Source organism: Aulostomus chinensis, chromosome 12, assembly GCF_037954235.1.
Source record: "Aulostomus chinensis isolate RoL2024-O1b breed Wild chromosome 12, RoL_Achi_v1.0, whole genome shotgun sequence".
Classification (NCBI taxonomy): domain Eukaryota; kingdom Metazoa; phylum Chordata; class Actinopteri; order Syngnathiformes; family Aulostomidae; genus Aulostomus; species Aulostomus chinensis.
Window position 1 is genome coordinate 3024996 of NC_141331.1, and position 26290 is coordinate 3051285.

General features: G+C 46.4%; 1 protein-coding gene across 10 annotated transcripts in view; it reads right to left on the reverse strand.

The window, feature by feature from the left end:
* Window positions 1–2743: 2743 nt before the first annotated feature.
* pcbp3 (poly(rC) binding protein 3) overlaps window positions 2744–26290 on the reverse strand; it is a 60488-nt gene continuing 36941 nt past the window's right edge. For 6 of the 10 annotated variants that reach the window (XM_086219661.1, XM_086219662.1, XM_086219663.1 and 3 more), the window contains 12 exons: window positions 25606–25757; window positions 22285–22308; window positions 22092–22124; window positions 21809–21925; window positions 19613–19744; window positions 18176–18304; window positions 16483–16557; window positions 14601–14642; window positions 12712–12790; window positions 10483–10535; window positions 10068–10237; window positions 2744–8634 (listed from right to left, as the gene is read on the reverse strand). In XM_086219661.1, coding sequence (XP_086075787.1) covers window positions 8580–8634; window positions 10068–10237; window positions 10483–10535; window positions 12712–12790; window positions 14601–14642; window positions 16483–16557; window positions 18176–18304; window positions 19613–19744; window positions 21809–21925; window positions 22092–22124; window positions 22285–22308; window positions 25606–25680 — 984 coding nt within the window. In that variant the 5' untranslated portion in view covers window positions 25681–25757 and the 3' untranslated portion in view covers window positions 2744–8579. Of the gene's footprint in view, window positions 8635–10067; window positions 10238–10460; window positions 10536–12711; window positions 12791–14600; window positions 14643–16482; window positions 16558–18175; window positions 18305–19612; window positions 19745–21808; window positions 21926–22091; window positions 22125–22284; window positions 22309–25605; window positions 25758–26290 lie in introns of all 10 variants that reach the window. The other 4 variants (XR_015118668.1, XM_086219669.1, XM_086219667.1 and 1 more) reach the window with 4 other exon arrangements.

Genomic DNA, 26290 nt, shown 5'->3' on the forward strand with positions numbered 1-26290 from the left:
AGAGTCAGAGACGAGCGAGATGAGTAGTTGAACATTTGCATTTCAGAGCGCAGCCGCATGCCCCAAAGACAACACGGTGATGAGAGTCAGTCAACACCAGTCTTCTCCATTAAGCACCATGCAAACCCAATTACAGTTCTAGGTTATTTCTGTGTTTACATGAGGGGGGCAGAGGTCTGAGTGCAGATTTCCAGCTCCTCCGTCAGTCCAAGTGAAGGTTTGGGCCCATTTTGGGGAAATTTCCTGGAGGTGTGACTGAGATACTGACGACACCCACAGCTACACTTCCACCCCTGACGTTTTCCTAAACAAGATATTCCTCTTCTCCACATCCACACGCTGCAGAGCCGATCTGACGTGGATTGATTTGGAATCATTTTTGTCATGTTGGTACATTTAAGAGGTGCTCATAATTCAGAACTCTGGTAATGTTGAGGTTGTCACACTCGTTGGGAGCTGGAACCGCGCTGTACTGCAGGAGGACCCGCGCGCGCGTCGCGAAACCCCCGGTAGGACATCAGAGTCCTGAGGTACAAAGTTCTTCAACAGTGAAACTAAAATCTGAGCCCGTCTGATTCCTGCTACGACCTCCTGCCAGCGTCCCAAACCCCGTGTGCGTGGCAGCGTTCCATGTGGTGAGTCGCAGGCTGCCTCAATCACGGACCCTGGAATACAATCAAGCTGATTTGAGGACTGGTGGTCTGCGAGGTGACGTCTCACCGTCCCTGGAGAGGAGCAGGGGCTCCTGCGGTTCACATTCCAGCTGGATGTCGGGCCGGAGCGTTGCTACGTCTAATTAACAGCAGAAGGAAGCGACTCTTTTGTCCACTGCTGATCGATCCAAGGATGTCGTGTTGCTCCCAAATGTGCAGCGAGTGAGTGAGCGAACTGAGAAGAAACACAAGAACACAGACGAGCAGACGCACACCTGAACCTCTCAGCCGGCTTTCCCTCCTTTATTCCTACATATATTAAAACAAAGTCATTAAAATTGACTTTGAGAAACTTAAGGTGATGTTTGCGAGCTGCTGGGAACCTTTTAAGTGTCCATCTCACAACTGCAGAGCCACTTATGCAGATGTGTTAAAAAACCCCAAAAACAAGGCTCCTCAAGGTTGAACGCAACTCACGGCTTTGCAGTTTTTTGTGTTTTGGATGAACGTCCTTTGCTGGTGAGATTCTCCTGTTTCCCTGCAACGAGTCCAGGCTTTCATCTGAAAACAGGGCCAGATAACGACATTTGGTCTCCCCCCCCGGAGACACAATCAGGAAACCCAGGAGCCGTTCTGCTGCAGACTTAGAAATCATGACAATCAAAACATCAGAATTACTGAGAGGTGATAGGCTCCTCTCTTCTTTTCGACTTCCTGTGAGAAGGTTGGAATAACAGGAATGACATTTGGCCGCTGAGGCGCCTGCTCAGCGCGGCTCAAGGTCTCTGCGTTCCCTTCACTCCTCTGTTGTTGTCATTCAGCTCGCTGATACAACACCACCGACAGAAGCGAGCCCGACTGAAGCGATTCACCAGAGCTGCTTCTATCTGCTGTATTCAGAGGCGAGAACGGCGGCGGCGGCCTGATACCGATCGCCTGGACCGTGTTTGAATGCCATTTGTGCAGCGACTCAAAGAAGCTGCCACATGTCTGTGGTCTCCATGACACCGGGAGTCTCACATTCACCAGCAGCGCGTTGCCTCTGGCTCAGCAGGCCGCCGTCACACGTGTGCCTGAGGGGACGGCTCTGCTCCACGGAGCCGTCAGGAATGTTCGGTCCCACTGACGCGACGAAATGAGACTCTAATTAACCTGCATAAGGTCGGCTGGGTAAAGCACAGTTTAATGGCCGTAACGCCGAGGTTATAGCGACTGTAAATCTCTGACATCATCGGCAGACGAGCTTCATGGTCGTTTACAAAGACACATTGCACGAAGGTGATGGCGACGTCACATCAGAGGTCAGGCGAGTGCAATGTCTCACCGCGGTTACGCAGCTCCTACAGGGAAAGGTTTCTGCAGCGGCGCGTCCGGGGCTCACGCGGTGACTGAGCATCCCCGTAAACGCAGGTCTGGTTCTGCTTTCATTTGAGTCCCTGACATGAGTAGGAACGTTGTGCAGGAACTTGATTAATGAACTCTTTAACAACAGGGCGCAGTCGACTGCAGCAGCCCTGCAAAGTGTACTACATTTAGGAAGTTAATAAAGTACTTGTCACACTGGGGAGTTTATTAAACTCTTTGGAAGTTTTGGAGGAGCCAATTTTGAAATGCCCTCTTTGCTCTATTAATTATTTCGATGTATTCTTCGGCGCGACTGAGAACAAACCATCAATTGTATTGATCACACGGCTGGACAAAGAGGACGCGGGTTACACACGACGCCTGGCTAACCCCGTTAGCTTCACTCTACGTATACGAGGAGAAAAACTCAGATCCCCTCTCAGTACAGAGGAAGTATTTGTAGGCAGATTTGCTCAACAAGCTCAAAACCCAGTTTCTTAGCTAAAAGCAGGTTTGATTTTATTAAAATCTTTAATTCTGAAAAACGTGCAGGTATAGCCATCTTTTTTTCCATTTTATTTTGAAAAGTAAAGTGCACGGAAGCTGAAGACAGTCAGAATGCCGGTCTACAGTCTGCAGCCCAGCCCGGGATTGTTCCCTGCTCGTGTTCTCGTAAGAACAAAGAAACTTCCCCCTTCAAGTTCCCGAGAGGACAAAAACTGAAGAAAGACGCGAAGTCGAGGGGGTAAAACACAAACTTTATTCTATCATTTTTACAAAACATTTCAGAATCAACCTCAAGAAATAATATCTGCAGTGCAGACAGTCTGCAGGTAAATGATCGAACTGAAACAGGATCAGACGAGTTCTCTCAAACATCTGCAACCTTTTTATTCTGTTACTTCATTTGCTGCTCCAGCATAAAAGCAAAACACGCGGAGGCTAAACGACAGTCGGATGACAACACAAAGAGGAGCGATGGCATGAATATGAGAGAAGTGGGACAGTTCAAAAAAGGCAACTGAGATCTTTGCAAAATTGGTCACACTCACGTTGGCCTGTCACCGGCATCGGACGAGCGTCGCCGATGAGGTGCACCGCTCAGGAAAAACTGAACCCCTCTGACGATGTGCGCACGTTTCTGCTGATCAGTTCGCTTGCAAATGACAACTTAAAGGAACACACCGACTTTTTTTCCTCTGCTGCGTGCTGCCGCAGGGAGCCCAGACCCACCGAGGCCAGCTGACAGCTAGTTAGCTTAGCACAAAGAATGGGAGTGGATGGTAAGTGTTAGCATGCCTTCAACAAATGTCATCAGGGTGTCAGTTGGTCCAAGCGCACTCATCCTCCTGATCGTCGTCGACAAACATGCGGGGTTCGCTAGCTGAAGTTACACGGGAGCTTCTGACGTCGCTGCTCGCCGGTTCCCCCGGGAGATGTCCCACGATTTGAAATTGTCTCATGATAAATGATCAAACATTTTGCGAAAAAGTTGCATTTGATGACACCTGAGGTACGCAACCACTCCCATTCACTGCGCTAAGCTAGCTAGCTAGCTAGCGCGGGGCTACGCTCCCTCACGCAGCCGAGAGAAGAGTCTCCCTCCGTCCCGCCCGGTTCAGTGAAAGTGGGCGTGTTGCTTTAAAGGCCCTCGGTCAGCCGTTTGTCCGTCTGGAGCCCGTCTGGATGCAGCTGACGCAGATTTACATTCAGAATGTAAATATTGATTTCAACAGCTTATTATTGATTCAACCTGCGTAAAATTAATTCCAACCAAAGTGGAGTACCTGAGTCTGAGCCGCCCCAACACCTCTGGTTACCATTGGAGTCGCGTTTATAGGCTTTAGCTGAAACATGTTTGAGATATGTGGCTGGAAAGGCTTTGAAGGTTTTGGTACTTGCCAGCCAAACGGGTTCTACTACAATTTAAGTGATCATGCAGTAACTGTATTTCCTATCTATGAGGTAACAAACGAACGCTGGCCACAACGATTACTTCCTGTGAGCACATCAGTGGATCAATGATTATTAATGTGTTTGTTCTTACAGAGCCGGACGCAGATGCAGGCCCCAGTCGTGAGAGGGTCTCGTGCATTATAAAAGGATTTTTTAGCCCTCAGTTTAGTCTTACAGACGGGGAGCGAAGCCTGATGGCTACTAAGAACTCCTCCTGACTACTATGCTTGTAAAATTCAGAAACTGTAAATATGATCAATATGCATCTTGTTCCGCTGCACTCGCTTCAGCATTCAATAGAAACACCCTTGAGAAAAATAACTAGGCTTTTAAAATTTGATGTTAAAATGCATTTCTGAGATACATTCATCTTTACATTGGGCTTCAGAATTGTTCCCTGCTGCTGGAGGATGTAACAGTTGGATGAGGAGACGCATCTGCGGTGAGCTGTACTTGTACCTCGGGTCCAGGCAGACTCCACGCTGTAGCTTGAGCTAACACGTAGTAGCCTGAGCTAACACGCAGTAGCCTGCGCTGCCATGCTGTAGCCTGAGCTAATATGCTGCAGCCTAAGCTGACAAGCAGTAGCCTGAGCTAACACGCAGGAGCCTGAGCTAATACGCTGCAGCCTGAGCTAATACGAATTTAGCCTGAGCTAATACGCTGCAGCCTGAGCTGCCACACTGTAGCTTGAGCTAACACGATGTAGCCTGAGCTAACCCGCTGTAGCCTGAGCTAATATGCTGCAGCCTGAGCTATCACGATGTAGCCAGAGCTAACACAATGTAGCCTGAGCTAATATGCTGCAGCCTGAGCCGCCATGCTGTAGCCTGAGCTAACACACTGTAGCCTGAGCTAACACAATGTAGCCTGAGCTAATATGCTGCAGCTGAGCCGCCATGCTGTAGCCTGAGCTAACACACTGTAGCCTGAGCTAACACACTGTAGCCTGAGCTAACACAATGTAGCCTGAGCTAATATGCTGCAGCCTGAGCCGCCATGCTGTAGCCTGGGCTAACACGTTGTTTCATCCAAAAACTGCTCCACACACAGTTCCTTGGCGTATTAAGCAGCTGCTGTCTGTGTCTGTGTTTGTTTGTTTTTTTGTGTGTGACACTAACCAGCTTTACATTAGCATGATTGTACTTCAATGTACTTGGAGCAAATACAGGAACTAAAAATAAAGGAAGGAGGAGCTTTGCTAACATTTCAGAGATCATTTGAGTTTTCCGAGGGGATAAACGGAGCTCCGGTGTACCAACGAGCCCCAAACATTCGCACGTGAAAACGAAGTGTGAGTCAAGCATAACTGCAGAAGCCTGACTTTCCCAAACTGTAAAACAACAACAGGTTTATGATGGACGTTCCCGCTGTTTCGTATGAGCCCAGGCATGACTCAAGCTATCTAGGAACATGTAATATCTGTGTGTGGGAAGACCGCCGCCATAAAAGACCTGAAACGCGAGTGGCTAATGACGGCCCCGCCTCCCAAGAGCCTCTCACAAGTCATTTCAGCAAGAATAACATGATTACGTGTTTGTAGAGTACAGGTGTATAAAAATGATTATTATTAGCGTGCGGCGAGTTTTCACTCTCCGCTGCTTCCACTTGGCAGGTGTCACTTGACGGGGAGGGAGAGTGATTTAGGTGCAACCCAGCGGCTCACGGAGGTCACTCCTGACTCGCTCTGATTATAGATTTCCATTCCTTCTCACCACTCAGCCTTCCTGTCTGACACTTTGATTTGAGAACAAAACATGACATGCAGTGACTGAGAGCTGTGCGTCATGCAGTAATGTGAATACTACTGTAATACACACGGGCATGTACCGGATCATCTGGAATGAATATCGTACTCATAATTAAAGGAGTAGGAAAAGTTTGGGGGCTTTAACACCGGAATTGGCTCCTGAATGTGAATAAATGGGAGTTATGACCGATGAAACCATGAAATGGTTTGTCAACCAATCTAAATTAGAACTTGAAGAACTCGTTTTTCTTTTCTAAACTTCCTCACAGCTTAACGACTCACGTCCCCCCTCCATAATCAAACATGATTCAGCGATGCAGGGTCTCAGCCAACGGCCGCATGAGCATCTTTCTATCCTGCACCTGCTCGTTCTTACTCAGATGTGTGGTACTATGTTGGACTTGTATACCATCTACACCTGAAACACGCCGCCGGCGCGGGGGTGGGTTTCTCTAGGAAGGAGCAGCCAGAGGGAGGCGCGCTCCTATTCTGGCGGTTCAGGGGGAGCTCACTGCTTCCTACTCGCTCACCTTTGTTCCCGACGCCAAAACGTCAGGAGGGTTTGTTCGTTAAGTTTTGTCATTCGTCTTACGCCTGAATAACGAGCTGAAGTCAGGGTTCGTGCAGGAAACAATAAGAGAATAATGGCAATGGGTGGAGTTGCTCTTTAGTGGCACAGCCGACGGTCTGAACAGGCATTTGAACGAGGGAGGGGGAGGAGCAACCGCCCGCTGTCACAACAACCTCTGCTGTGCATCGCCTCTGGTCCCCAGAATACAGAAATACAGTGACGAGTTCATTAAAACATGAGGTAAAACAAAGAGGTGCAGGAGATGAGATGCTTTGAAGGTCGTAGAGCAAGAAAGAAGCGAGCTTCCAGAGCGTGGAGAGTCCCGGTGGAGGTGCAGGTACAGGTGCTTACAGTCAGACTGGAAATGACAGAATTCACTGACATATCAAGACGGTTGGATACAGAAAGAAAGCAGGTGATATTTGCTCAAGGGTCATGTGATGCACAGAGGGAAGATGGGTAGAAACTAGAGTGTGCCCATTCCAGTGACTTCAGATGTCAACCTAGAACAGTTTAGGGGGGAAAGAGGATCCGGGGGGGAGGAGGGGGGGGGGGGTAGACAGACAAAATAACACAACTGTGAATACTGCAATGGCTGGTGTTGTGCTTCAGTCGCTCCTGGCGTATTTTACACACGTCCATCGTAATCGCTCATAAATAAAATATCTCAGCCTCTAGAAATATGACCGTCACCATTACCATGCAGTACTAACCGCCTCATGTCACCATGCAGTACCTCATGTCACCATGCAGTACTACCCTGCCTCGTGTACCCATGCAGTGAAATGAGAGGAAAGACGGTGTCATGGAATGCAGTAACTGTAAAATCCCTGACAGCTGCATCACATCACTCTTCTCAGCATCGAGCTCTGCAGGAATGGCGCATTTTTGCAGTCCAACAGGAAGTGAGCGTCTCTTTGCTTCCCTCCGCCAAAAGCCAATGGGATTGTTAGTCTCTGTATTCAGCGGACGTTTGTCCGACCCGCTCGTTTGGATAATCCTGACCCATGAGCGCCACAGTTAGGATCTGGAAATCTGAACGCCATCATTGGAAGGACAAAGTAAATTTGGTCAGCCGCTGGTTAGCAACCGCCATTTTTAAGACACACGGGGACAAATTTCAGGTCAGTGGTCTCTGACATTCGATGCTGCATAACCCAACGCTAACACATCCTAAGCTTGAACCAACCAAAGACTTTATTTCAGGCATTTTACCAAAAATCCCGCTGACTTACAGACGAGGGAAGCGGACGTTCACTCATGCTAACTTATTCCCGGCTGTTGAGGCTCCTTCATGCACCTCTCCATGGTGGAATGTTTTCAGTTTTGTAATTTTCCATTAAAAAATCTAATCTAATCAAATCCAGTGATTATGACATTATGACAGTGGCCTTCGGCCGCTCAGATCTTTCCAGTTCATCCTTGAGTCCAGGTTTGTGTGAACAATTCAATGAAGTCAGACATTAATACTGAGACATGCTAAATACTCTATGTGACAAGCTCGTTTGACATTTGGGGGAGTTTGCTTCCTGGCTCACTGTCGAGTTTTAGTAGGGGCTCAATACCACTTCAAGGTACTTTTATGCTGAAAATGAAGCCGGAGCCATCAGCTGGCTAGCTTAGCTTAGCTTAGCTTAGCTTAACTTAGCAACGTGAAACAAAGTGTGGAAGTTCGCCACGCTTGATCCAAAAAAGTAAAAATTAAAAAAAAGGCTAAAATCAGAAATCAAACACTTTACATCAAATTACATGGCGAAACAAATTAAAAATATGACAGGAAGTTGTCAGCCGGCCAAAGCGTTAGTGAGACCTGCTTTGGTCACCGGCCACTAAGGAACGTTGACCCACTATCACTACGACGCCACTACGTTAATACTTCACGCACTGTAGCTTTCATACTAGGAACTAAATCAATACAATGAAATACGTTCAAGAACATTTTGGTTTAGTCACAACACGGATGAAGACTTTGCGGAGTCACTTGGGCGGTGACGCCGCACTCAGCCGGCTGTCTGCTTTCGCCTCCACGTCTCGCCGGCTGTCTCATTCCTCCTGAGACAAACAACGCTCATCTTCTCATCAACTCTCAGCGATTTTCCTCAAATGTCAAACTTCTCAAGTTGTTATTTTCTACATGAATTAAAAAAAAAAAAAAAAAAATCCAAGAGTCCTTCGTCTTCCCACGGATTCATGAATGAGTGTATACAAGTGAGTCAAACTCCGTGGGACAACACATGATTATTTGTGAAGTGGTGATTTTGAAAACAGAGCCAGTTGGGGGTTTTGGGGGGGGGGGGGGGGCACTTCAAGATGTTGTCATGGATGAGGGGTCATTCCACATGGCGGCCACGTCCCTGAACCTGCCATTGGAATTGTGGGAAAGCGATAACCATTAGTTTCTCTGTGGGGTGCATTGTGAAACCCCCTTCAGAAGTCAAAGACACGGAGTCCCGTTGGTGAGCATGCGGGTCCCCTGCTTTAACACAGATAACATTTGACTCTGAGGTGCTGGCAGCCTGGGGGACAGCAGCCAGGCTCAGTTTTCACAGAGCTGAGAATGAAACATGGACTCTCTGTCGGCTGGGAGGCTTCAGCGGACGGAGAGGAGGGAAGACGCAGGAGCGGCACACAGTAGGAAGAATAAACTCCTTCAATGAAATGTAAAGTGCTGCTCTACGCAGCCTCTGGGGCAGAGAGGCTTCCATCCTGGAGATGCTTTTCATTTAATACCATAAATGGATTACGGCTCAAGTTATAATTACTCAGGAAGGGCGTGAGTAATCCACTCCTCTACTGCTCCAGTTAATGAGGAAAGCCGATATTTCATTTATTTTCTTGACGACCATTTCAGGCATCATCCCGCATCAGTTAATGACATCCAGTACAGTTTTCTTCCCTTCAAAATAAAAGCAGTAATACTTAATATTTGTATCATCACTATCATTATGAGATGTTACTCCAACTCTGCCAGAACACGAATGTCCTGGTCACCAACTCGTTTTTTTAACTCGTCTCTCGTGTGTCCCTCCAGTATTTGATTCGCTAAGCTAGCAGGAGCACTTAGCTTGGCCCTTAATTATTTGTCTAAGGTTGGAGTAATTAATGTGTACATTCAAAATCTACACAACTTTGTGTTTTGAGCCCAATGACACGTCAACTCGCAAAAAGCTGTGAACAAGGCAGGCTTTTGCATCCCTCACTAACTTATGCTGAAACTTGACACTGTGCAGGCTTCATTCACGCTCCTATTTAGGTCCAGTTTCAAATACAGTTTTTATAAACGCCAATGTCTGGATTGATGATATTCATCGATTATATCAACGAACCTTCTTTTAATTCAGGCAAACCTGGGCTGCACGCTACTCCCTCCGTGGCAGCTCGGCCCGCTTCTCTGGAGTTTAAAAGATTTCATGATTGTGATCAGGACTTTGAAAAGTGAGCGAAGCACTGAGGGGCTGGTGATTCGTTTATTGATCTTCCAATTTACTCGTCCTCATGTTCTCTTAAGACACAAATAACTCGTCTCCGTGGACGGCATGTCTGCTATGAACCACTCGCTGAGACGGGCTGGACTTGCCAAAACCTTGTGCACTAATCGTCTTCCCCTCAGAGATAATGAGTAGAGAATAACAACCCAGGAAACACACCAAGCTGAATTACTGGCGGGCTCATAACCGCACAAAGATAATGTGAATTGTCTGGCGACTCATGGCCGTGTCACGGACACTTGTTGAGCGCCACTCATTCAGCTGTTGCTTTCATCTCTGTCGAGCAGGTCAAGCTGGAAGGTTACCTGGCGTTGATGAGATACTGCGCCAGGCTGATGTTAGCGGGGGTCCCTGTGATGGTGATCTGCCGCTCAGATGAGCCCTCCATGGCATTTGCAATTTTGATCTGCGCTCCAGACATCTGTCGAATCTCATTGATTTTGGTTCCCTGGCGTCCAATGATACAGCCTATTAGCTGGAGAAAAGCAGAGGTCTTAGACCCTGAAGCAGAAACACAAGGAAACGGCGCTCGTCTTCAGTCTTACATTTCTACGAATGAGTGAGTCTGTGGGATCAATGGCGGTAACAGGTGGTGAATCAGTGGGCTTTACAGCCTAAACCTGACACACCTGGGGGTTTCACACTACGATATTACTACAAAAACATCTCAATTCACGTGTGGAGAACTGGGAACTGACAGGATGCAGAAACTGTCCTCACATCGTTAGGAATGGTGAGTTCATGGGTGCTGGCTGGTGGACTGGCATCCAAACCTGAAGTGGGGAGAAACGGCAGGAAAATTAGAATTTTTAAAGTTCTGAATGAGTTTTTTAAGCATGAATAAAGCTGCAGAGACTGTTTTCTGTGTAAAGACACACATGGTGTGTGTGTGTGTGTGTGCGATATTATCAGAGATGCTCTGTTTTGTATTTTGGAGCCATTCTGGATGAACATGAATCCTGATAGGGAATCTTCACTTGAAGCTGGCTTTCACTCCTCTGCTCCTTACGTGTCAGTCAGTCACCTTCCGTAGTTGCCGAGTGTGATAACAGTAGCCAAGTCCCTGTTTTGTAAATGTTGGCTTACTGCTGCGTGAGCTAGCATGGGCTAGTGGTTGTGGCTGTCAGCTTCCGCACAAGCACAATGGAAAAACAAGAGTCTTGGACGGCTCTGCTGTGGTTGGCCGCCAGTCTCCATCAGCTTCAGCTAAACGTACGTGGCTGCCGCTTCCTTTTATTTATGAGTACTTGAAAGACATAAAAACTTTTTAGGTGAAACATAACAAATGCATTCTCGTCAGGGTGTTCCTGACAGAACACGAGCAGCTGTTCTTTTCTCCACCGCTTGTTGGCACCGATGATGGAACTGAACAGCGTTCAGTGCTCTTTAATAAAAACATGCTCTCTAACTTTGGTGATTAAAAAAGTGGGTGCCGACTCAAAGACTCGTCCTGGCTGCTGACGATTCGTCATCCACCGCCGTCTCCACTGAGGATGATTGACACGGGCACCGGCGGCCTGATTCATGGACGTGTCACCTCAACCTGAAAGTCTCTCGGCTGTAGTCCAGCCTCACCTCTACCAGTGCTGATGTCATCGTGGTGAGACCTGCGGGACCCGTTTACCCGGATCAAGAGATGTGAGCGAGCCGACTCACAGTCAGTCCCCAGTTTCCCTGTTTACTAAAACCCAAATCGTCAGGACTGCAAGAGCAGCACCTGTTCATCAGAACCTCCGTCTGAGAAGCAGCCCCGGTCCCACCGCCAAAAAAAACACGTAACACCTGCTAACATCTGGCTGTTGCTGCTGTGTGGACACGTCGAATCAACCGCCACTGATTAGACGCAGGTGTTCATCACCTCCGATAAACGTGGATGCAAACACGAGCCCCGGCTGAAGGCAGCAGACGCACCACCCACCCACATACAAGGCGAGGAGCGGCCAGGACTGGAGCACAGCCTTTATGACTGAGGCACCGAGGGCTTTCAGACTGAAGAAGATGAAAACAGAAGTAACCACAGACCAATCAACCTCTGGCGCTCACACTCCCCGTCAAGTTCTTTGTTTCTACCTTACTGTTTACCCGTTTTCTCAGTGCAGCGACTCTGCTCATGACGTTGGACGTGACGCAACAACGGCGTAAAAAATAAAGCTGTGTAATGGACCAGCAATGAGGTCGGTCAGAATCAGCGAGTGTGCAGTGGAGACGAGTGTCAGAGAGATGCGTCCAGGCGGACGTCTTCCCCCTGTGCTGAACTGTAGGCTCACATGAAGGATAAAGATACAAATGAGGTAAAAACTAAGCTACCGCACGGAAATGAAGAATGTTTATTTAAAATAAAACATTCCTCAGAGCATCCAGTTATGATTTTTCCTGCACTTCTCTGCGAGTCAACACCTGAAATGGGGCGCGCTGTTGTCAGACCCATGTTGAGTTATGTTTAGGGTAACCGCTGCAGCTCATGAAACTGGTGTGAAAAGAACATGTGTGAGGGTCGGAGAACATAATTTGCTCTTCTAGACATGCAGGACACGATCCAGGCAGCACAACACAAGGAGTACAGCCTGTTTGTTCATTCCAGATGAGGGGAGATTCACTCCATCATGATTACACCATGCGCCCAGCATATTCCCCTGGAGGTCTTCATCTTTATTGTGAAGTAAAGCAACCTAAAGGAAGGCTGTAATCCCACAGACAAGTGATAATTTGGATTATGTCCTGTTAAAGTGAATCCCAGTGTCCCTTTTGCTTTTCGCCGGCATTATATCAGACAGAGGCAAGAGAAAATGTAGGCCCATACATGAGAAAATCAAAGGAGGGAAGAAACCTACAGGGCCGAGTCATGCTGTGACAAAAATAAGAGATAAGGTGGAAGGTAGGGGAAGAGAGAAAAATGTTTCTCTGGATGAAAAGAAAAGGAAATGTCTACAGGGCACTGTGGGTACGTACCAGGGAAAGCGGGGGTGGTCTGTCCGAGAGGGGTAAAGGGGGTTTGCTGCATAGCCAACTGGTGGAGCTTGGTCAACTGCTGAAGGGTTAGGAGGGAAAGTAGAACTAAGAGGTTACTGTTACACTGAGAAATGAAGCCAAACAAAACTAGAGTGAAGAAATGGTGAGGAGAAGAAGGGCCATAACACGGGGTGGTGGAGGAGGAGGACAAAAACCAAGAGAAAGAGAGATATGGAGAAGGGCGATCGTCAGTCGGGGAGCTAGACTCCACTCCTGAGACTACTTCTGAGGTAGACGCGCCAGCCCTGTTTCCTCGTTGTTTTCACTTCATTGAGCAACGTGATGTCACAGAACTTCAACCACCTCCTAACATGCCTTACGTGGTGGCGGCACGCTGACACAAAGGAACATTAGGATCATAATGTAGATCCTTGGTGAGTGGTAGACACGCAGCTCCGTGCGCAGCTTGTTGTTGTTTAAAGCTTTGGTTTACTGTTCATCACTGATGAGACGTTTCAGTTTTGGAATGCGGTGTCATTGTTTGCCTCCATCTTTTTTTGTGTTGTATATTTCCAATTCACCTTCCCAAGCCGGCCCGGATGTTCTCTGGGGGGCGAAGCCCACTGAAATATAAAATGTGAAGTGAATTTTACTTGAAAATAACAAATATAAATACTAAATCCAGCCAGCTTAGAAAAAAAAGAGGTATTTTTTAAGGTGTCGGCAAATGCACTGCTAGTCTGAATGAACTTTAGCGAGACGGAGACTCAGTGAAGAAAACAGACATTTGCTGGTACCTTGTGAAACTAAAAGGTTTGTTTTCGTGACAAAGACATCTTTGCTTAGAACTTGAGGAGCCCAACTGCTGAAGGAAGAGAATCAAGTCCTGAACTGCGATTGGTTGTTGCCTCAGCTGCTGAACTGGCATCCCAGAGATGTCTGAGGTTCCGCGTCACCCTGAAAGTCTGCTTTGGTTGCTCATGAACGGCTGTGAACGCAGGCGTAAGTTCATGCTGGGAAACACTGGTCTCATGCTGAAAAGTGCACCCCCCCCCCCCCCCGAGTGTGGCCACTGTGAAAAAGCACCTAAACTGATTACACACCGGCATTATTCCAGTTGTGCCGCCACATAATTTGAACAAATTACGTGCCACCACCATGCAAAGTGGTGTTAAGAGGTCAGGGTCATTTCACTCACTGCCAGATCGTCCTGAGTAAAGCGGAGCAACATGGATTTTCCCTCCTGAGTTTCTTTACTCAAATCATTTCATTCCCATTCGCCCCGTCAATTACCATGCGCCCTCCTAGTTGGCACTTCTTCAGAATGTGAGGTGTTCTCAATGACCGTCAGACCGTCTCTCGACCCAACACGGTCATAAGATATCCGTCCACCGCTGTGTATCGCTTCCATCGGGAATGAGGAGGACTTTAAATCCTTAAGAGTTTAAAGAGGGAGGGCGTCAAGTTTGTACTTGAGTGATTGTACCGTCAACCACCTCCTCCACCAGCATCAATCACTGCCCAAGCTCGAATTAGCAAATCTGTCATGAAGTAGATGTAGAGATGTTCTTAGGACAAGGACAAATGAAGGCAGATTATTCATGGAGACTATCTGGTCCACTGGAACCAAGGAGGTGACTACACTGAAGCTGCCATTACTGTCTCTGCCTTTATTACATTCCCCAGCTGTTGTTTGGTCGTCAGCCGGATCTGCTAAGAATTCTAGCTGCTAGCTTGCAACTACAAGGACACTCCAGACGTTGTAGCTCAGGACTCCCCTTCCCTAACTTCAGAGAGAGGCTGTGTCAATATCATTAAATGTACGGTACAGTTGTTCATCACATGTCATTAATATCATGTAGATTAAAAAAAGAGAGACTAAAACTCACATCTGGGTGAGGGATGGCATACTGTCCCTGAATTGTGTAGGCCTGGAGAAGCAGAATCAACAGCAGGGGTTAGCAAGGATCAACACATACAGAACAAATCCTACGATACAACGTCTGACACAACTGATTACACGTGTCGACACCGTCCAAGTCGTGCTGTCTGAATGTCACTGTGACCACACACACCAGATTATATTCGCAGACGTTTCTTCATTGGTCGTCTTCATTAATAAATTCAAGTCTACTGAGAAAAAAGGCCTTAAACTCGGCCAAGACAAAATCCAAGCACAGACGGCACAGGAATGAGTTGTTGAATCCAGACACAAGTTTCCAGCATTGCTGGAGGTCCAGTTTCTCTGGTCGAGTTTTCTTTCAATAAGATCTGCTATCACACAAGTTTAAGACACTTAAACATGTCTTAACGCCTGAATTTAGAAGATTTTTCAGAAGAGGCGTTAAGTTCAACCGTGTGGTTCTTTCATATGCTAATGTTAGCTTTGTACTGCTAACCACGGCATTTCCACTCCTAACATCACCAAAGTGGTGTTTATTAGTAAAGATGATCTTTAGTAACGAAGCTTTGTTTATGCAACGGCGTCGCGGCAACAGAGTAGCGATGGCGTAGTCATTGAGCATTCGAAGTGCTGCGTCGAGGGAACGCGTTGCTCTGCAATTCACCGCCAAGCTGCTAGGGGGGTGTGGCTGTGTCTTTGTATGGTTTCGGGGGGCTCTTGTCGGACTCCTCCATAAATTGTTTGCCATTTGTCTTTTTAGTGCCCTGAAAGAGGAGTAAAGGTGGTCGTACTTGCGGACCTCCTTGATAACCCTTTCTTCAGCTTGGTCCATTTTTGCATGTAGCTCTCACCACAGAAACCTTAAAAATGGCGGTGTTGTTGTGCTGAACCAGAAATGACATTCTGAGCAGAACAATCACAGTCCCTGACGTTCACGTCACGACATGACACGTCGACGCAATGCGTAGTCAGGATTTTTTGGAGGTGCACATCAGGCTATGGCGTAGGGTCTGCGTCGACGGCGCAGGTACAGCATCGCCGTGACGCAGAAGCATAAACCAGGCTTAAGTCTCGTTCACTTTTTAGTTGACTTTCTGATTTTGGTGGAGGGAACAATGGAGCTTCTACACGGCAACAAAAACTTCTCATCCCTGCAGCGCTCCTTATTGGTAGTTAAGGAGATTAGTTCATACTTTATTGATCCTGAGGGACATTAAAGAAAGGACTGCAGGAGAGACATTTAGATAGCAAACACACACACAGATTTCCACACTGCAAAAAATACACCTTTACAATGCAGTTTTATGCAGAAAGTTTCTGCTGTAATGTATTATATACGTGTTGCATTACTGCATATTGTGTTTGTGTCCACTTTTGTCAGAACTGTCTGTAGCAGGCTTGTCTGTATTTTGTTGTCTTCCATCATTTCAAACAAAAACTTTTTATAATAAGAGTATATTCTCGAAATAGGAGCCATTAAAGTAATTGTGTGCCGTGCCTCTTATGTTGTTTGGCATCTATTCAACTGCTTATTAGTCTTACATGAATCAATGATGCACATTAGCAGGGAGTGCAGCACATTTGTCTTTCTGATGCCGCTTGTTGCTGAGACAACACGTTATCTCGGCCTACCACTAGAAAAGGGTACATTCCTGTCGTCGTAAGTGAGACGAGACACACAAAAGGTCACTAAAGCGTGTTCAGGCGTTTGAACAAACAACCGTCGGTGTCAGTTTTTCACCCACGAGTGCCGTCTCATTTGTGAAGCGGTGGCATTTACTGGGTGTGCAGGCAGTGGCTGATGCTGCAGTAAATCTTAGGTTGTCTTTAGGCACAAATTGACCAGCTCTTGCTAGCTCAGCTCTTACCTGGCCACCTGAAAAAATGACAGGGGTGGAGGCAGGCTTTGGGCGATAAGGGATGGTGGCACCTTTTGGTGGAGACTAGAAGAAACAGAGGGAGAGGAAGAAAGCATCAGATGCAGGTGGGACATGCTCAAGCCACAAAACACACACTTAACTTAAACGACAACTTTTAATGACTGTGCTGACTGTCCATCGTCCCCAGAGCCGGACCACAGAGACGCAACTCTCCTCTGTGCTGCCCTCCCTGATTTTAAAGCCACACTTTCCAGTGATTCAGAGTAATTTCATGGTGAATTTATGAAAAAACCCTGAGCTCTGTTCATGCAGGCAAAGATCATTTGTGTATTTGCTGAATTTTGAAGGAGGTATGCTATCACTTCCCATCCACTACCATTCATTGTGCTAAGCTAACTAGCATGGGTCTCAGCTTCCTAATGCAGCACAGAGGACAGAAGGGTCCTCTGTCTTCTAGTCTGACTCTGTAGAGGATAGACAATGTGAGACTTTCCAAATAATCTGACATTCTGGAAACGTACTATAATATATTATATAGTTATACGACTCCAAGTAGTCACGTACAACAATAGAACGCTCTGGTTGGTGTGAAAACTTTTGCTCCGCACAACTTTATCCTTATTGGCCAGGTTTTTCCATCTTCTTTGTCCTCTCAGGACACCAGGGACATCCTGGTTTAAATTGGACAGCAGGGGAGTTTCCCTTTGTGAAGTCGCTGTAATGACCGGCGTTATTGATTCACGCCGTACCCAGCAACAAGGCTGCTCAAGACAGTCGGGACTTAATCAGATTTCCTCTGGAGCTTAGAGTTGTGCTTTGCATACAATACCAAGACATCGCAAACACAAACACACTCGGTTTTCCCAACAATGTGTTTGGATGCTGAATGTCAAAAATGTCAGGAAGTCGCTCAGATTTTCTGTCATGCCCTTGTTCTCTGCACATGGTCCTCCTCACATCTACATCTGCAATATACAAGCACGATGGGACCGCCCCAGTTTTTCGTCAGCGTCAGCAGTCAACATGACACACGCCAACATGCTGAGCAGGGCTCAAATCATGCAGTGGTTAGAACAGAATAGAAGGGAAGAGAAAATGCTGCATGTGTTTGAGCCACGACCTAAACAGTGTCCACGCTTAGAGGACAACATCTTTAATCTAGCAAACTTCAACATCTCAATCAGCAATAAACATGGACTCCCGAAACTATGATAGTAAATTGGAGTCCTGGGCTCTTGTGGTTATTTCTGGAGGAAGGGGTTTCAAATGGCCCTCAGGCTTTGCTTCCTAAATTGAGGGTTTAAAAAAAAATCTGTGCACTTTGTCAATTATTGACTCGCCATGAGGTTTCTTGATGTCACAAAGACATTTTTCAACCCTGCACGACTTCACAGCGATCCCAGGAGGCAGGAAACACCAGGCATGAAATGCAACTGTACAACAGGTCGGTAAAATCCAAGCATTCCTCATCCAGCTTTGCTCAATCATCCAGATACTCTGACTTTAGCAACAAGAAGCCGCGAGGGTGGAAAAAAGTGCAGGTTCAACACATCCAACTATGAATCCTTGAAAGGCAAATGGGTGAAATATCTGTTTATTAAGAGTTACTAATCAAATGAAATGTAATGACATCACATAACATCATTAATGACATCATCAGCCATGCGTTGCTGTACTCTACCTCCAGCATGACCACACAGATCTGTTTGACACACTGGATGATGGCTTCTGGGGTTCCAGAGATTGTCACCGCGCGTTCTGTAGAGTTGGGCAGCATGTCCCCTGCTACCTGCACCTGGGCCCCTGTGGACTGGACAAGAGGAACACACTGTTGAGGGATTTGACAACGCTGACAGCATTCTCGCACAAGAACTCGCCTCTGCAGGGCAGCGAACAGAACAGGAACCTATTTTCCGGCCTCCTTGACCAATCAAGCCCTCACGCTGAAGGCTGGATAAGTGGCTTCAGTCGCTGAACACAAAATGGTGGTGTCTTGTTCTTGCATACTAAGTGTCCGTTGATGCAGAGCAGCAGTTGGTCATATAGAAGGGTTCACATGACGCTCACGCCTCCTGCCAAGGTTCATGTGGACGTACAACAAACACTCCACCTCTCAGGCTCAATATTTCAGCAGAAGACGAACATGCACAAGTCGACATTTCCATAAGCAGCCAGTGTTTTTCACAGGCTGTAGCTGTACACGAGGCTGTCCTAGTTTATGCCTGGATTCCCCTGCACACTTTGTGCTCCATCAACCCGTTAAGCCTCACACAACTGGGGCAAGTTAGCAGTCCCCCCCCATGACAATCACCTCCAACCCTTTGGACGTGTTTGAAAATATCATGCTGTGGATTGTCCACGAAAGACGTTCTATTACCCAGTCAGAAATGACTCCAATAACACGCTCCTAACTGAACAGGTGTAACACAACACTCACGTACTCTGCAGTAGCAGTTTAGGAAACATCAAAGAGTGTTGTATTTACAGCTTTATGCTGTAGAACAAAATGTTGAAAGATCTTCAGGTGGTGTTAACACAGAACTTATTTCAGGAATTCAGAAAACTCATTAGCCTGCAGATGAGGGAGCAGCATGTTCAGCCTATTTCTCGGTATTAGGCTCACTCCTGTGCTGCTCTGGTACAGCTGAGTATAGGCTCTGACTGCCATCCCACTGAGCCTGGCTCTGCTCTGTTGCAGGCACTTGTAGAATGGAAAATGCCTCACAGCTGCTGAGAGGACCGACGCACCAGCCTAGACAGCTTTGACAAAGACTAGCATTATAAAACAAGGCACATCTGCTGGTAATGTCTGTGGCAAACTGTGCAGATATACAATAATGACACAAACAAAATTCCTGCATAGACCATAAGTTACATAGGGTGGTATTTTGCAAAGGCACCATCAGTTCAGGGTCTGGGCTTAGCCCCGCCCACTACAAATACAAGTATCTTACAAACAATTCAGAGTGTTCTTTCCAGTAACTCAGAATGTTAACGGGTCGAGCCACACGTCTCTCCTGTGTTGGCCCGGTGCAGTAGAGGGAGATCCGGCTCCACCAGACCTTGGGTTATCAAAAGAGGGGTTTGGGTCACCGGGCTCATGTAGATATGATGGTACCTCTCTCATTTCTTTTATTTTGGAGCCTCCTTTCCCTATGAGGGAGCCACACTGGCTGGCTGGCACGACGAGCCGTAAGGTGACAGGAGGCTTGCTGGTCGCCGGGCTGTTGCTCATGGAATTGATGATATCCTAGAGAACAAAAGCAGAGTAACTTTCATTTTGCTGGATAATATCTCAAACAGCTGGGCTCCCAAAATTCTGTTTGTTGGTAATCAGTATAAATCATTTTACAAGCTCGAAAGCCAATACCAATAAAACTCACAAAGAAATGACTCTCAATCATTCTGACACCATTTTCACGTCTGCTTTGACTGTAAATTACAAGCTCCTTGGGTCTAGCAGACCAACTGAGACAAAAGTCACTGAGGACACAGTGAGGCACCGACGCCATGCTCCCGTCATGTAGCGTGAATTTAGCTCTACTCCTGGCTGGGTGGGATCAAATACAGGTGCACAGATGAAAAGAACAGCAACACGGCTGACGATGTTCCCGTCTCTGGCTTAAAACCCCCGGTTCTGTCTGCAGTGTAGTTTTGACACCTTTTCAACAGCACAGTTCAAGATATCTATCACATTTTATCGACAAGTTTCAACTGAAAATGAGATCACGCCATCCTGTAATTACCACTTGTGGCCACTGATGTCAGCAGCTGTCGAATTGTTGCTTTAAAAAAAAAAAGTCTGTTTTCTCTGTAATCGGCCTTTAATTGAAAAAATGAATTGAATGCTTGACACGTCTGCCCGTTAAAAGAATGTTTTTCACGGCTGCTGTAACAGAAGTGCTGACTCATGAGGCACTGTTGGGTCTCTTTAAAAGACATTCATTCAAAAAAATGTGTTGGGGAGCCGCCGCTCCGTCTCACCACCTTACAATCATCGTCTGTCTTGTCTTTCTTTCTTTCTTTTTTTACATTTTTTTTGCTTAAAATCAGCTCCTTATGATGTTTTGTCCCCAGTTTCGTGTTTTCTGAAAAAAAGAAAGAAGACGACGACTTGTAAAGTGACGTGAGATTATTCTTGCAGTGGTTTAGTGCGAAATAAAACTGACCCGATTTCTCACTATTAAAAACAAAGACGTGGACTAAAGGTTCTCATACTTTGACTGAAGGTAGTTTATATACAGCCTGTGTTACCATAAATGTCAGAATATGGAGGAACTCAGAATTTAAAGGGCGCCTGGGTCGACTACGGAGCTGCAGTTTCCCTCCCAGGTGAAGAACTCATTTACCAGGGTCTTGCACTCCTCACTGTCAGAGTCCAGTTTGCACCAGTTTAGAACTGGGAGTCCATTTGCCAGTCTTCATAAGGTCAAAGGTGAGTTAATGGCGTTGCGTGATTGTAGATTCAATTCATATCAACTCAACAATACAGCAGCCTCAGTGCTCACAGACGATTTGCTCAGATCTGATTTAGATTTTTGGCTGCTGTCGTTTCTCTTTCAGGTGGTCAGTATCAGCTCCCAGTGGGAACTGGTTACACTCCTGAACAGACCCGCAAAAACCCGACTGTAGTCAAATTTTATGGTTTCACTTGTAATCTGATGTGCTTTGGAAGCCAGAAAATTGGTGGGCAGATAATAAAGAAGATGAGGAGAAAGAAAGGCATCGAGTCCCAGGCTCCTTTCGAGCAACTTCAATAGCAGGCAGCTGGGTTTATCGCCCAGAATGCAGTCAATCCCTCTGTAAACGGGCATGTGAGCCAACAATCATCGCTTCACCGCAGTCTTCAGCTTCTACAGCTAGGATTTAATGCTCTCCACTTGTCTCTCACTCTGCAGCCATGTATTTTTCCTTGGCCCCATTCAGCCATTTAATTCGAAATTTCAAAGACAGAATGGTTGTTTGCCTCCCTCCAGTTTTGCTTGAACCTAAGCATCACCTCAAATACGGACCAAGCCTAGCGCCACAGACCCACAGCAGACGTGTGAGGAATCTCTATCACAAGTGACAACATGGCTGTGTTTAATCGACTACAGCAACTAGAGATGGAGTTCGCCTGTGACCTCTTCAATTTCACAAGTTTCCTTGAAGGTACAGATCTCAGAGTCAGCTCTTTTTTGTGGCGCTTGATGAGAGCAAAAGGTCTTGAAATGTCATCAGTTTTTATTGCTGAATGTCAAATGTTGATTCATAATGTGCTTATTTTGCGTTGCGCAGAAATACTTCCCCCACCCCCCTCTCAAAGCCACCATACCTCCTCAAATTTGTAGGCAATCATAGCGAAAGCCTTGAAGATGGTGTCCGTTGGTCCCGTGATGGTGACGATCCTCTCGGGGCAGTTGCCCTCGGAGATATTGATCCGTGCTCCACTCTAGGAAAAAAAACCCAGCATGTACACACTGTCAACGGACTCAACAACAGCTGAGCTCCACCTGGGAATGATGTCTTCACTATTAATAGCTGAAGGGACAGAGCACTGCAGAAAGATGAGATGCTCTCGTTTATCTGATTCATATTCAGACACTTTAACACCTCACCTCTTCTCGCATCTTTTTTACCGTTTCCCCTTTCTGGAGAAGAAAGACACAAACAAACGATAATTAAAATTCTAAAAGCAATTTGAAATGTATTTTTCCAGTATGATCTAAGAGAAAAAATGTGAAAGGACCTTCAAATCTTATCATTTCCCTCCAAGGATGAGAAATAGTTGATTTAATAAAAGTCACCTACCTTTCCAATGATACTTCCAACTTCCTGCAATAAAAAAGGAAAAGCATGGATCTTTTTAAATGTTTCATGTCAGTAATGGAAAAAAAAACTCTTGAGATTGTCAGAGGGACATGATAGCGCTCAGGCAGCTGGAACAGCTTCCTCATGCATGTCATCACGCTGTATGAGCTTAGTGCGTCGCCATGGGAACGTGAGGTTCATCCATCATGACCTTAAAGATGGAGGCCAGTTTATTCCCTAAACATCGACAGAACACGTTGTGACTTTGTTGCTCTCCAGTTCATTGACTTAAATTTATTATTTTCATTTCAGAATTTACACCTCTTTTTTTAATCCCAATTTACTTCATAATGTTTTTTTTCAATGTAATAAACACTTATTGTCTTAAAAGATCCTCTACGATTACAGTCCAAGCATCGTCTCACAAAGATAACAACTTGTTTCAAGAACAATCGTCTCTACTTAACAAGAATTCGCTAAATGTTTTGGATTTTACAAGCCAAACACCTCGACTCTCGTAACTTCTGCACGGTGAAATGTTGCTGCTGCCCTGAAAACAGCGTGTTATCTAAATATACTTGTACTCACTTGACTAGAAATCAAACAAATCTACAGTGAACCTGCGCTTGAAATGAAAAATTCCCTCCTGTGCCTTTTGAATCAGCCATGGTTTATTTCTTCACAATGGCAGCATGACACGTCTTTCCACGCCACCGAGAACAAAAACCATGAAAAACTGACACGGGTGAATATTTTTGTTCCATGCCAGCCGTGATGCAACTTTGCGGCACTTTTTCGATGAAAGCCTTCAACCCATTCTTGTCAGCTCATTCTTCGGAAAAATGACGCAGCAGCGTCCGAGCGACGATGGCGATGGTGACTCCAAGAGGTTGAGTCCAGTTGCCTAGTTTGATCATTTTTTGACTCCAAAACCTTTTTAATTTGAGATTCTGTGCTCATCCACAGAGAGAGAGAGGGGGGGGGGTGTCTTGTGGGTTTATCTTGGGATGCCAGTTTGATGGCCATCCCAGGTTTTCATCTCTTTAGAAGTTTGTCTCCTTTGTCATTCGGCAGAGAATAAAACAATCAACGTGTGAGTGGCGTCCACACAACAAAGGTCAAAACATTTAGCCCTTAAAAAAAAAGAAAAGAAAAGAAAACCTTCAATTTTGAATTAAAAAAAGTTGCTGACATTAAAGCAATCCTGAGAAAAAACACCACTTGTGTACAAAACCTGAGTAGCTTCGACCCAGTTTCACCCCACACAGTGTTTTCATTCTGCTTTGACCCTTCAGACGTTCAGGACGAGAGCGCTAAAACTGTGAGGGAGTGAAAGTGCAGCAGGTGTGAAGGGACGCTGCTTCGTGCTACTCAGTTTGGGGGAGAAGCCCTCAGACAACAGTGGAGGATAAATGTGGGTCATTCTGCAACACGTCATCATTCTGGCCACCATGTGCCATCTTCTGGCAGGCTGCGGCGCCGATGTTCCAGCAGGGTTATACAAACCATCCCTGGGTCACTGCTGTCTGGAGCCCCCACCAGCCTGCAGAGCGCTTGGCTCTCAACACCAGGAGAGAATGTTGGCCCACGACTCTGCGGTCTGAACATGGCCCGCCCACTCCAAATCTGGAGCTGCAATTTGATTTTTGTATTTCAAGGCAATTATTATTATTGTCACTTCTATGAATTATGATACACATGCGGACTCATGCGACCATCCTCCAGCCACATGTAAGATGTAACACTAACAGGTGATGTCACAGGGAACAATACTAACGCTCGAGAGCAGACAGGTTCTCTTTATGTTTATCTTCATGAAAGGAGTTGCAGTGACTTCAGTTCGATTAAAGGAGCGAACTGTGTGCATGTACAGAACTACGCATCCCTCAGGACGGATGATCCACAGCTGATGCAGCATCGGTGAGGTGGCAGTAGGTTGTACCAGCGAGGTCAAAGTTCAAACGTAGAATAGTTTGAATTCTAGATGAGGACAGTTTGTGCACCAGTAACATTTTAAAGATGGCACCAGCTGAAAAGCTTCCCCGGTAGGCTGAAGTTACCAGTTGAACATCTGGCTCCTCTCTAGAGCATTCTGGCTGGGTGGCCATGTAGAGGAGGGGGGGTGGATATACTGGTCGTACCAGGATATGTTGTAGTTTCAGGGTTTAAACCCTCAATGTCATTTGAGTTGCTGTTGGCTGGAATCATCACCAATAACAATGATCCCTCCAGTTACTATCAACACGCTTTTTTGTTCTTGTGATTAAATGTTGGTTTTGAGCCAATAGATGAGACTTGATTGCCCTCCATGGGGATAAATAAAGTTTTTGGGGTCTGAACAGGAACTGAAGACGTTATTGCCTGCAGTGTCTTAGTTGTGGGACGGGCTGTCATGCTGGGAGATAAACGGTGTGTCTCGGTGGTGAAAACGAAAGTCCACACAGATTTAGCTTGCTGGTTTCAAGTTAGCCATCAGTTTGGGCATTACAAGCTAAGTTAAGGGACAACATCTGCATGGCAGCTGCAGAGATGAGATGCATGCAATGGAATTTTTCAAGGTGATCTTTTACAGAGTTTGGATGCAACAAATATGAGCCGCCGTGACTCGGGAGGTAAAAGTTTGTTTACTACTCAGAGCTCCTGCTGTCCACATGTCCAAGTGTCCTTGAGAAAGGTGCAGGACCCCAGACTGGTCCCGACGGTGACGTCACACCTGGCATGGTAGCTCTCTACTACGGCTGGAGGAGAAGCTGCTTTAGACTAATGCGCTCTATAAAAACAGCCATTTATAGATACAGACCTACCGCTGGTGGGCTTTTGTTCCTTAATGCGAAGTCATCTAAAGCACCTTTAGTGAATCTGGGATGAATTCACAGAGATTAGACCCTCCAGTGAATTACTGAAGCACTTCCAAAAAGTTGGGACACTCACAGGAGGCAGATTTAAAACTAAAGTTTATGCAGCACAGCCTGAGATATTATAATATTCTCTGTCTAAGTATGGATGCTGTATCCTGTGTTTCTTATTATCCACCAAAAAGCATCTTCTCATTAAACCCTCCCTGCCAGGTAAATGCAAATGTTCTTCAAACAGCATGCCCCTAGCTCACAACATTCCTGCTAAATTCAGTAGGTCCACGTCTAAGCCGGGATAAGACGTCATCAAGCCGAGATAATGCCGTCATTAGGGTACGGCTCCGACTTTAAAGTTCCTCCAGAAGATGTTACACAAGGTCGTTAGTGGCTTAAATGTCCCTGCAAGGAAGAAACTAATTCCGTGTCTAATTTCTCTCCCCAAAGCCAGTTATGAAAGTCTGCTTACTTTTCCATGCATGAGGAGGCGGATGGTGAGGGTGACATTGAGGCCGCCCTCCGACTGGACTTTGGTGGGCTCCATGAGACCAGATGGCGGTCCTGGAATGGGACGTCCTCAGAAGGGGAAGGAATAGGGTGGTATTCCAGCCAGCCAGTCACCTGCAAAACACCGTGTGCGCACATATGCACGCACACACACACACATTTATAGAAAATTATCTTGGAATGGAGGACCCGTGAGCTTCCTCTTAATGGTCTCAGGTATCCTTCATCAAGCTCACATGATGGAGAAGAGCATCATATCCTCCCAGTATAGGAGGTCACAGAGAAGCCATCCATTTATAAACATCAGCTAAACACAGAGACACGGCAGGTTAACTGGTTATTAATGGTGCAGACCCACAGGTCGCACGGTGGAGGTTCCACGAGCTGAGGAAAAAGCTGCTGTAGGCATCAGGGAACTCCTTCCAGCTGTGTGTTTGATTCCTAATCTGAACATTCGTCATGAAGGTTAAACTCCACATGTATTAATGCAGGTAAACGCAACACGTGCAAAAAGGCTCTTTGATGACGTTTGCTTGACGTGGGCTAACACTTCACACCCACCAGCATTCATTGTGCTAAGCTAACTAGCGTGCATCTCAGCTCCCTAGAGAACGGGGTCTAACTTCCCGTGTGGCTCTGTGGACGAC